This window comes from Mastigoproctus giganteus, chromosome 6, assembly GCF_048544385.1.
Source record: "Mastigoproctus giganteus isolate SK-2022 chromosome 6, ASM4854438v1, whole genome shotgun sequence".
In the NCBI taxonomy this organism is placed as follows: Eukaryota; Metazoa; Arthropoda; class Arachnida; order Uropygi; family Thelyphonidae; genus Mastigoproctus; species Mastigoproctus giganteus.
In genome coordinates, this window is record NC_143580.1 from 181066584 (window position 1) to 181078809 (window position 12226).

At 36.1% G+C, this 12226-nt stretch overlaps 1 protein-coding gene across 1 annotated transcript in view; it reads right to left on the bottom strand.

Moving 5' to 3' along the window:
• pug (pug C-1-tetrahydrofolate synthase, cytoplasmic) overlaps positions 1–12226 on the bottom strand; it is a 329380-nt gene that overhangs the window by 89138 nt on the left and 228016 nt on the right. Inside the window, exons 14-15 of the mRNA XM_090376599.1 lie at positions 8915–8989; positions 5428–5530 (exon numbers count right to left, since the gene is read on the bottom strand). Coding sequence (XP_090232725.1) covers positions 5428–5530; positions 8915–8989 — 178 coding nt within the window. The remainder of the gene's footprint in view (positions 1–5427; positions 5531–8914; positions 8990–12226) is intronic.

The window sequence follows — 12226 nt, forward strand, 5'->3', positions numbered from 1 at the left end:
TCATGGACTCGAACCTCAGTCTAATCAAGAAGCATGTGCTACGCACTACTGCTCCTGCTCACCTGGCTAGGAAGGCACCGAAAACAGTGAGATAAATAAGGCTACAAGCATCAGTATATTGTCTGTAAACTGTGCATAATTTACTTGTCAAGTAAACACCTTACACAACTGGTCAGGTCTCACTAGCAAAAGAGGTAAGATAAGGCACTATGGCTATATATTGTTCAAGTATGGTGCAGAGGTGGAAGAGTAGTTATTTTTTATACAGAAGCCACAAAAATTCACTTTGATCAACCACTCTATTAAGTCTTCTGCTAAATCTACTATAAGAAATAATCAGTGTGATGCTATAACACAGGTCTCAGCTTACCAATATCATGAACTGCAAGGGTTATCTAAAAAAAGCGGTAGCAACACTGTTGTGAATGCACTCATGAGCAGGAATCACATGTTATAGGCTATGTATAAAAGGAGACAGAGCAATTATATGGCATCAACAGTTTAAGTATACACTTTAGCTGTTTTGAGCTAATATATACAAAGCAAGAAGCAATTCTGTTCCAAAGAACAGAAATAGTTTCTGTCTTCTCAATCCTCAACCCAGGCATGTTATTGTTGAGTACTAGAAGTTCCCAGTAAACTCGATGATTGGGAGTTACCTTAAAAAAAAAAAAAATTTCTTTAAGACTCTCCAACATCACCAAATATAATCATTCAGAAACTGTGATACTTTTCCTGAGCAGATTATAGTTTTTTTTCTCTGCCTCATATCTGCACTCCTTTCTAGATATTGGTAAATTTTCACTAAGTATCCATCCACTTTCACAAGAAAGCATGCAAATCCCCTTTCACCATATAAAATGAATAAGATGACAAGGACAGCCTATTACCATCAAGTGCTTAATCCTCCTCCTTCAACACCCTTGCTACTCCATTTTAGATTTTCCATAACAGGTAGACCTAACATCTGGAGAAGCAAGATTTTCTTCCAAAACTGTCTGGCACTTCGTGCATTATCAACACAAACTGCCAGAGAGGTTTTGAAGGAATCCTGCATTCTTTGAAGTTATTCAATGCTGCTCTGAAAGCAGGCTGCTTTTGATTTGACAATTTGTTTTTATTACAAAAGGTCACCACAATGGGATAAATCTTGGAATCACTTTAATTACCAACATTTGTAGTAATTTTTCAGAAAAATGAGCCATGAAAAATGGGCAATTTTTCGATGGCCCATTTTTCAGAACATCACTGCCTCTTCTCCATTCCCACAACCTTATTTTTTACCACTTTGTTATCAGGAAACATATTTCTAAAAATGCACCTGCATGAGCAGCACAACTCAGAGGAAGATTATGTTCTATGACAAAATATTCAAATAAAACATTTGCAAAATATTTCTTTGCAAATGTCTAATTATATCATGTTTCCCACTGCTTGAAATTGAAAAAAATCACCTCTATGTACAATAAACAAGGCAACCATGTTACCTTTTACAGTTTTCACAATATGTGAAAAATCTTGCATATATGTCTTCTGAAATTTTATGCTGTATTTCTTTGGAATCTTACAGAAATACAACTTTAATTAGTTTCACACTGAACAAGTACTATGAAATTACTGCACAGAGCAATATACTATGATATTATTACGCATTTCTTTCTATTTTGCAACATAGGCTACCACACAAGCATACCTGATGGCAATGTTAGTGAATATAAGCAGAAATTCATCAAATAATATAAAAAAATTTCAACATAGTTTTATTTTTTCTGTGAAAAGAAAAAGATGGAGAAAAATAGAGTTTTTTCAAAAAGATTCAGAAATTTTTTGTCACCTACTAAATTATGACAGTGAGATGGTGAAGGATCAAATCGAGTAAAAAATATACATTTTCCATTGAAAATCTAGAATGGGCGGCTATGAACATCACTGGGATATTCAATGATTTTGCCAATTGTAATCAAATTTGGAGGTTTGATTTGATTTGGATTTTATTGGCGCAAAAACGACTACCGGTTATACTGCGCCCAAATTTGGAGAGATCTGGATTTGAGTCCCATCAGAGATTGGATGAATTCTTAAAGGCCTCTTCTAAAATGGGTGCAGTTAGCTGATCTCAGTCAGACAGAGTAGTCTAAGATGCCAGTGCACCAAAAAATTGATAACAACAACATTCATCACTCCTGGAACTTGTTACTAACTAGTTAAGGTGCAAATTAGAAGTAGTGTTATTGGAGGCAAATCACACAAGGAAGCAAGCTTATACAGTATCAACAGAAAAAAAAAAAAATAAAATAAAATAGAAGTAGTGTTATTGGAGGCAAATCACACAAGGAAGCAAGCTTATACAGTATCAACAGAAAAAAATAAAATAAAATAAAATCCCACATCATTCCTCCACCTACTCTAATAAATTATCTAATCTGTCTTTTAAATTTATTCAAATTGCTCACTTTCACAACACCAGATAAAAGTTTATTCTAATAATCATTCTTGGGCTGAAAGCAAATTTTCACACGTCTATCCTGCAACTGTCCTTTTTCAGTCTAAATCCAAGAAAACAGGAAGGATACTATTAACATTTAGTTTACCAAAAAACATTTAAAGCCTTAAACACCAATGAGGTTTCCTCACAGGTGCCCAATTTCCAGGCAATGCAATTTGCTGAACTGAAATCTTTCATCATAGGAATAACCTTTTGTGCCCCTGACTAATCTTGTTGCCATTCTCTGCACAGATTCCAACAGATCCACATCCTTCCTAAAATGTGGTCACAATCACTGCCATGTATAACGGAATAATCATCTCCCTGTCCCTATTGGCTGGCAAAATCCTTGTATATTACTGACAGAACCTCCACTGCCAAATGGGCTGTATTAGCAGCCTGTTTACACTGGTTGGAGAACTTCATGTTGGCCTGTACAATTATTCTTTGGTCTTTTTTTATTCCCCCCACCTTGCGTGTTGTCCTGCCCAATTTCCTTAACAAATCCATGCTGCGGTTGCCATATAACTGCATTCCTATCAAGATGATCCTGCATTACTTCATTTACCATTTATAATTATTATTAGACTCTTTTATCTTCCCCAGAACAGAAAATAAGATATTACATGCCTGTTATTACTCACTTTGTCCTTTGGTATTCCTTGTTTGTGAACAAGAGAGACATTTGCACATCTCCAATCTATTGGAATCTCCCTGAATCCAAGGATGCTCTGATAATTAAAAATTGCAGTGAATCTCTGTAGTGGTTGGGAAGGAGTAAGAATGGAAGATCATGAATAGCAATGGGCAAAGATCAAGTCAAACATAAGGCCAGTGCAAAGGCAAACATCCAGGATGCCTTTGCACTGGCATCTTCAGAAAAATTTAAATGGCAGCATTAGACTGACCAGCAATTAACTGACTTAGCACCTGATTTGGGATGGACCTGTCTGAGAGATGGAGCTTATGATTATTGTGGTATGGATGGGGAAGTTACTTTTTTGGGCATGGCAAGGTTCACAACAGAAGGTACATTATATCCTGATGACTGGATATGATATCAGTAAGCTTTACAACTGTTATTACACAGTTGTAAAAAAATTTTCATCATTTTCAACTCCAAGCTCCATTTCCACTATCATTTTTAAAATGTACACATAAAATCTTGTACATGAATTGGTATATGAAAGCACATTTGCCTTATGCATGTGAACTAGACATCACCGAGAACTACACCCTTCTTCCAATCCTTCTACTTTGCCATCCATTTATTATACAGAGATCTGAGATTCTGTGTTCCTACCATCCTGTGTTCCTACATACCTTAGGAGAAAGACAAACCTTCTCCTCAATTTTCTCAGTGGGTTTCTAAATATGGGGCCATATTGCTTGATTATTTTGGGAATACTTTATCCTTGAATATTTTCATTCCAAAATATTCAAATACTTGAATATTTTGGGAATGAAGTTTTGAATAAGTTGGAGATGACATGGTTGTGCGTGTCATATCCAACTGATGACACGGGAATACTTTATCCTAATGAAGTTGGAGATGACATGGTTGTGCATTCCTCCTGAAAGTAGCAAGCATCAGGGATTACTGAGGCTGACTAATTATTTTTATTCAGCCTCATTAGATTAATCACTAATGTGACAGTAAAAAAAAAAAGAAGAGTATCATAAATAGATGGATTTAACAGCAAATTATATTACATTCTACTTGCTAGCATTATACAATTCTTGCATTAAATTAGTAAAAGTAAACTCCTATCACAAACATGCATTTTGTATACTTATACTAGAAATTCAGATGCCATGCCCCGGCTGCATTTTTTACAATAGGCTTGGCACTGTTAAAGATATCATTATGTTGCATGCATGTCAATGTAGCGATATCATCAAAACACTATTTAAAAGGAAGTTAGAAGTATGACACAAATTAAAATTCTGGCGAAGGAGAAAAAATCTTTAGTTTCGTGACCTTGATTTCTGGAAAGTCTAATAAGAGGGTACACAATGTAAAACACATAAGAGGGTACACAAGATAAATGATCACCCCTCGTATATATTAATATATGAGGAGGTGATAATTTAATTTGCAGACTGGCACAAGATGTTATCTTAATTGTCATCATCTGAATCTTCTGTGGATTTCTCCTTGAAATACTCTCCCTTGAACTTTACACACTTTCGCCACCATTGTACCCATGCATTAAATGTTTCTTGCAAGCCATTTTTCGAAAGACTGCTTCTGTTGTGGCTCTGCGAGCATCGCTGTGTCGGATGTAAAACACTTGCCTTTCAGAACTTTCTTCAGACATGGAAACAGGAAGGAATCACACAGGGCTAGGTCCAGTGAATAAGGGCAATTTGGCAGAACCTCGACACCTATGACAGCGATCACTGCCTGCCAATATTAGTTGTATGTTGGCCTGGCATTGTTTTGATGGAGAAACCACTTCACACTGGAAAGTTTGTTCACACCAGAATATCGTTGTCCTACTAAGACACTCATTACCATAAGCTTCATTCATCTCTTTAACTGTTTCCAATGCATTTAAGCCCCATCTGACACAATAACAAATCACATACTGCTGCTCAATCTGTATGTCTGACATGATACTTGCTTCAAAATGATCATCAGTGATATGTGGCTAAAAAAAAACTCTCTTCACACAACACTAGCTTGACAATTACTGGCATGTGCACACAGAGTCTGCTCAGTAGTGATCAGGGAGAGCACCTCTAGTGGCAGTTATGGAAAGTTTGCATGGTAAACATAAAATCTCGCAGCAGTCCACAAATTAAATGATCACCTCGTACATCATAATTTATTACATTATTTGGATTTACATCTGAACGTTTTAGCAGGTATTCAGCAAATTAAACAGCTTTTTTTCAAATTGATTGTAATTTATTCTAACCGTATTTTTAAAACTCACCTCTTTGCCATGTAATTGTTGATGTATCAATATCAAGTCTCACAAATTTTTTAATTTCTTCTGTTGTTAATGCACTAGGATCTGTTTTAGTGATACCTAATTTCTGAGAGAAAAACAATAAGTAGTAACAAGTAAAAATATTCAAAAATTATTTGCTATTAGCAATGTTTTTTCTTTTACTATTTTTCTCAAGTGTAAAAGTACATGCTTTAATTCCAGGAAAAAAATATCAACAACTTTTGTAGAAAAATAAATTTGGCAGAATCAATGTTTTTGTTATTGAAATAAGCATTTTCTCACCGATACAGATTATCTTCAGAAAGTAATCAAACTAATGTATATTAATTACTATTAATGTACATTAATCAACTGTTCATTAATTATTAATGTATAATTGTTTGTGTCCTTGAAAGTGAAGTGATAAAAATTTACTGCTAGGGCAGTTTAAAATAACAAAGTTACAATAATATTTTCATTAATTAAAACAAGAATTAGTTAAAATATTAATTTAAGCAATATTTTTCAGTAAATTTTTTTAAAATTTAATATAATACACTTTGATGATGTTTTAGCAATTATAACTACATATAAATAATAAAATGGCTACTATTATTTATAAATGCAATTAATATATGGAAGCTCATCCTTGTAGAGTTTCAAGACAATCTGTACCTATATGGATGCAATTTGTTGATGTACAAAAAATGTATATATTAATTTTATTAGTGGCAACTGATGATGACATCAGCAAAACAAAAAAAATAAAATAAATAAATTTAAAAAAGATCACTCGTATTATCTGTCTTTCCCTGCTAATAATCTGTCTAATCCTTCATTAAATTTATACCAACTACCCACTTCTACAACACCAAATGGATATTTTTCTGAACAATCAGTTACTCTTTGGCTGAAAGACAAATTTCGTATATCTATACTACAACCATCCTTTTTAAATTTATGTGCCTTTAGGTGTATCTGAGAAATTGTGAGTGTATGATTTAGCAATAAAACATTAAATTTAAATAAATCAAAAGAATAAAAAGTTATATCATAAAAATAAAACTAAGGTAAACACACAAGTCGGGTCTGACAAACCAAGATGTTACTTAGACAAACTAACATTGATCAGCTTGTAATGATGCCATCTGAAAGTACTGCATGTGGTAAATTGTTGACATGCCCCAAAAAAAATTTTACATCTAGTTTCATTATAGATTTCAGACCGTACGTGTGTAGTTAAGGGTTGATCCTCTCTGCACATGTTTTAACAGATCTACATCCTTCCTAAAATGAAACTTTTAGACCTGTATGTGGTAATCAAGGTGCAACCTAACCACTGCCTAATACAAAAGGAAAATCACTTCCTTTTCCATTCTACCAAAATTCCTGTATATCACTGACAGAGCCTCATCAGCTGTCCTAGAAGCCTGTCCGCACTGCTCAGATAACTTCATGTTCGACTGTATGATTAAGTCTAGGTCTTTTTAATTCTCACACTAGCTTGAGTATGGTACCCCTCAAGTGGGTTTACTTTTGTTTTGGAATTACTGCTGCCCATATGCAGTACTTTGCATTTATCAATGTTAAATTTCAATTGCCACTTCTCAGTGCCTCTGCCTAATTTCTCTAGGCAATGTTGCAATAGCATACTCTGATTCCTGCCATTAACCACCCTGCCAATCTCTGTATCATCAGAAAACTAAGCCATTAAACTTTTTATAGGCTTTCATCAATATTGTTAATAAATATGAGAACAAAGGAGTGTTGTCACCAAGAAACACTTGTTCTGCAAATTACAGCATCTGGAGACTAGGCACCTGCAAGGTTATTTGATTGAGGTGTTTAAGGCTTTGAATGATTTGAGCAAGCTCAATGCTGGTGGGATTCTTTCTTTTGCTCAGATTACACACTTGCGGGGGTATAAATTCAAATTTATGAAAGACAGTTGCAGAATAGATGTGCAGAAATTTGCCTTTAGACAGCAGGTGGTTGATTGCTGGAACAAACTTCCATCTGTTGTTGTGGAGTTGATAGCTTAAATAAATTCAAGGAAGAACTGGACAAACTTTTGGAGAGAATGGAGAGGTGAATGGGAAGTTTGTTTTTTTTGCTGATGCTGTATAAGCTTGCTTTCTTCCATCACATGTTACTACTAATGCTAACAATACGGGACCCATCACTGAATCCCGAGGTTCCCACTAATAATATTAGTCCAAGAAGAGCAGTACCCATTAATAGACACCATCTGTCTTCTGCCACTCAGCTATCCTTTCATCCACAGCAATAACTTGATCGTAATCCCAATGGTCCAATTCTGAAGTAAGTCCTTCATGTGAGAGTATCAAAGGTTTTACTGAAATACAAGTATATGATCTTAAAATTATCTGTCTGATCTCCCCTTATGAAATCTGTACTGTGATTGCATATCACTGCATTCCTGTCAAGATGATCCTGCATATTTCTTTAATTATCAACTCCTTGGAATAGAAGCCAGACTCACAGTCTGCAAATTACTCACTTCACCCTTTGACTGTCCCCTTGTGAATAGGGGAGACATTTGCATATCTCTAATCTTTTGAGGACCTACCCAGAAACTCAAATTACTGTCATATTCTGATGAGAAAGATAATTTTCAGCACCCTCTCATAATGCTATCTGCTAATACTCATCCCTTTTGATGTTTCTTTTAATATAATTGGATAGCTTCAATCAGCTCCAGGTGTCTTATTTACCTTTAGCTTCAACAATTTCATTTCAACTTTCTTCTCATTGTTATAACATGATACTTTTAGTATCTCCCTCCCTACAATATTCTCACATGTGAATGTAGATGCAAAATATTTATTCAGTTTGTCAGCAACCCAAACAGGATCATCATTAGTCATGCTATTCACACCTAGTGGATCAATGTGGGACATCCCCTTCCTTCTAGTGTTAAATAACTAAGAATTCTTTGCTACTTTTCTTTGCATTCTTAGCCAAAGGTGTCTCATAATCTGCATTAGCTTTCTTAACCCATCCTACTGACTTGACTGCAGACTGGTTCATACTTGAACTTACAGATTTCTGTATCTCCTAATTATAATGATATGCAATTTTTTTTCTCTGCCAGTTGTCTCATTAGTTCTTCTGACATCCATTTAGGTCTCATCCGTGAACATTCTCTTAATTGGTATAAAAAGCTTCGTAGTTTCTATGATAACTTCCCAGAGCACTTCCCATTTAGAACTTGCAGCTTGTAACTGAAAATAATTTAAAAATTGTCAAAGACCATTATAGTCATCTTTACAAAAGCAAAATTTTAATTTATGGTGAAATCATAAAGTTAAGAAAGTTGCACATTTTTAGAAATGAAATGTAGCCTTATTTGCAGTGAAAATTTTATGAAATGCAGTTTAATTTGCATTGAAAAACAAAAGTGAAATCAGTGTATACATCCAATTTTTCCTTTAAAGCAATTAAAGTTTAAACAATTAATAGTTCGTACCTGTAATCGAGCCAGCTGAATCTTTGAAAATTCTCTTTTGTTGCCTCTTCTTGGAACTAAGCGATTGTAAAGGGCCTAATTAGAAGTAAATAAGATAATTGTAGTAAAAAAATTTATGGTTAATATCATTTTAATAAAAAATTACAGCAAAATCTTGAAGTTATGTGATAGATTACACAATATTTCAGATATAATGCAGGTTGACTCATGTCCCAGAAAAAAAAAAAAAAACACTAATCAGTACAAATATGGATTATTGTTTAAATTCACGGCAGCTGTTACTTATATCCACAGGTATGGTTGTTATCTGTAGAAGTGCGAGTTCATGGCTGATCTGTATGTTGACTATTATTAATTTTCCATTAAAGCCTCTATTAATTTTCCAGGAACAGAAGTTAAACTAACAGGTCTATAATTATTTGTGTCGCCCTTTGATCCTCCTTTGTGAATTGGGGTCACATTTGCACATCTCCAGTCCATGGGTACTTCCCCTGTGTCCAAGGAAGCTCTCATCATTATGGCTAAGGGTTGGCTTACTTCCTTTGCTGCCTCCTTTAATATAACTGGATAGAAAGGGTGCAAGAATATTTATACACTTAAATAGAAAGGGTGCAAGAATATTTGCTGATGCTATCGAGGCAGTGTTAGGTGGGTCGGAAAACTGCTAGATTGGGGGAATACAAGGACTAATAGATTAACAGTAGCCACTGGCAGAGGTGAAAGTGATTCTTGCACTGCTTCTATTGGAATGAGCCGCAGCCTGGAAAATAAGATGCAGGGTATTTCAGAGACTGCTGGGAGTCACTGCGGTACAAGTAAACACATGGGTTGTGTTAGAATAGGAACAGGTGCATGTATACTTGTATGTACACCAATGCTAGGAGTTTGGTAAAACAATTTGATGAATTTGAGGTATTGTTCAGAACATCAAAGGCAGATATTGTTGGGATATCAGAGATGTGGTGTCACACAGATATAAGGAATGCAGAACTGGAATTTGGGGAGTACAATGTGTACAGGAAGGATAGACAAGATAGGAAGGGGGGAGGGGTTATACTATTAGTTAAGAAACACATAAAATCCAAGGAAGTGAAGCCAGTCGACATCGCTGGACAGTGCAGTGCAGTGCAGTGCCGAGTCAGTTTGGTGTGACATAAGCATTGGGAGATCAAAATTGAGAGTAGGAGTGTGCTATAGGCCTAATGACTCTGATGAGTATAATAAGAAACTGTATGGGGAAATAGAGTGGGCCAGTAAATCAGAGAGTCTTATAATGGAGGATTTTAATTTCCCAGATATTGACTGGAATTTGGGGGCTGGTTACTCACACACTAGCAAGGCTTTTGTGGATTTATTGGATGATTGTTTTCTACATCAGCATGTTCGGGAGGCAACTAGAGGGAGTAATACTCTTGATTTGATTATCAGTAGTGATTCTTCATGCATTAAGAATGGTCAGGCCACACCTAGAGTACTGTATACAGGTCTGGAGGCCTCATTTCAAGAAGGATGTAGAGATGCTGGAACGAGTACAGAGAAGGGCAACAAGATTAGTGAATGGAACAAAGGGGTGCCCTTACGAAGAAAGGCTAAAGTTTTGCAAATTACAGTGTCTGGAGACTAGGCACCGGCGAGGTGATCTGATAGAGGTGTATAAAGCCTTGAATGGTTTGAGCATGCTCAATGCTGATGGGATTCTTCCTCTTGCTCAGAATAATCACCTGAGAGGGCATAAATTCAAATTGAGAAAAGACAGATGTAGGATAGACGTGAGGAAATTTGCCTTTAGTCAGCGGGTGGTTGGCTGGTGGAATAGACTTCCATCCCTTGTCGTGGAAGTTGATAGCCTAAATAAGTTTAAGGCTCAGCTGGACAGGTATTTCGAACGAACAGAGGGGTGAAGTGGAAGTGGTTATTCTTTATTTATTTATTTATTTTATTTATTAATTTATTATTATTTTTTGGCTGATGCTGCATAAGCTTGCTTTCTTGCATCAAATGCCTCTATTAATGCTAATGCTAATGTTGAAAAAAAAACTCAGTTTTCGTGGAGAAACTCTTATTCCCTCCGCTTGGGTGAAGGGAATAAGGGTTTCTCCATTATTTACAGTCACCGCTGAAAAGACCTTAGAAATTCCCACAAACATCAACAGGAATAAAGCCTAGACTTCTCCAAACAAGTAGCATGTGGCAAACTGCCACAGAGTACATCGTCATTTAAGACAACTTGAATCCAACATGCCACCAGGCTGAACCCCATCAGCACAATAATCTTACATTATTAGCATTAGTTGAGGCACAGATGCAAGAAAGCAAGCTTATACAGCATCAGCCAAGGAAAAAAAAAAAACCTTCCCATTTCAACCATCCAGTCACTCCAAATGTTTGTCTAGTTCAGCCTTAAATTTATTTAAGCTATTAACTTCCACAACAACAGCAGATGGAAGTCTGTTCCAACAATCAACTACTCACAGGCTAAAGCCAAACTTCCATACAACTATTCTACAACTGTCTTTCCTCAATTTGAATCGATGCCCCCTCAAGTTCCTAATATGGGCAAGTGAAAGTATCGCATCAGCATTGAGCCTGCTCAAACCTATCAAGGCCTTATACACCTTAATCAGATCACCTTGCAGGTGCCTAGTCTCCAGATGCTGCAACTTGAAGAATTTAAGCCTCTCTTGGTAAGCGAGAATTCCTCTTACCAATCTTGTTGCCGTTCTCTGTACTCGTTCTAGCAACCTTCCTTACATCCTTCCTAAAATGAGGCCTCCAGCCCTATACACAGCTCAAGGTGTGGCGTAACCATTGCCTTATACAAGGGGGTAATCATCTCCTTATCTCTGATAGCAAAATTCCTATATATCATTGCAAAACTTCATGACCTACTCTGGCAGCCCATCTGCACTGCTCACAGAACTTCATATCTGATTGCACAATTACCCTCCCCCAGGTCTTTTTCATTCTCTGCCTCCCTGAGTGTAGTACCACAAAGTTGATACGTTTCTCTTGGATTACTGCTACCCATATGCAGTACTTTGCATTTGTCAATATTAAACTTTAGTTGCCACTTTTCAGCCTATCTGCCTAACTTTTCTAGATCCCGTTCCAGTAGCATACTGTCGTTAACAACCCTATCAACCTTTGTATCATCTGCAAACTTAGACATCAAGCCTGATATACCTTCATCGACATCATTGATAAATACACATAACAACAATGGGTCCAGCACTGAACCCTGGGGGACTCCACTAATAACATTAGTCCATATAGAGCAGTGTCCATTTATTACCACTCTCTGCCATCTCCCAC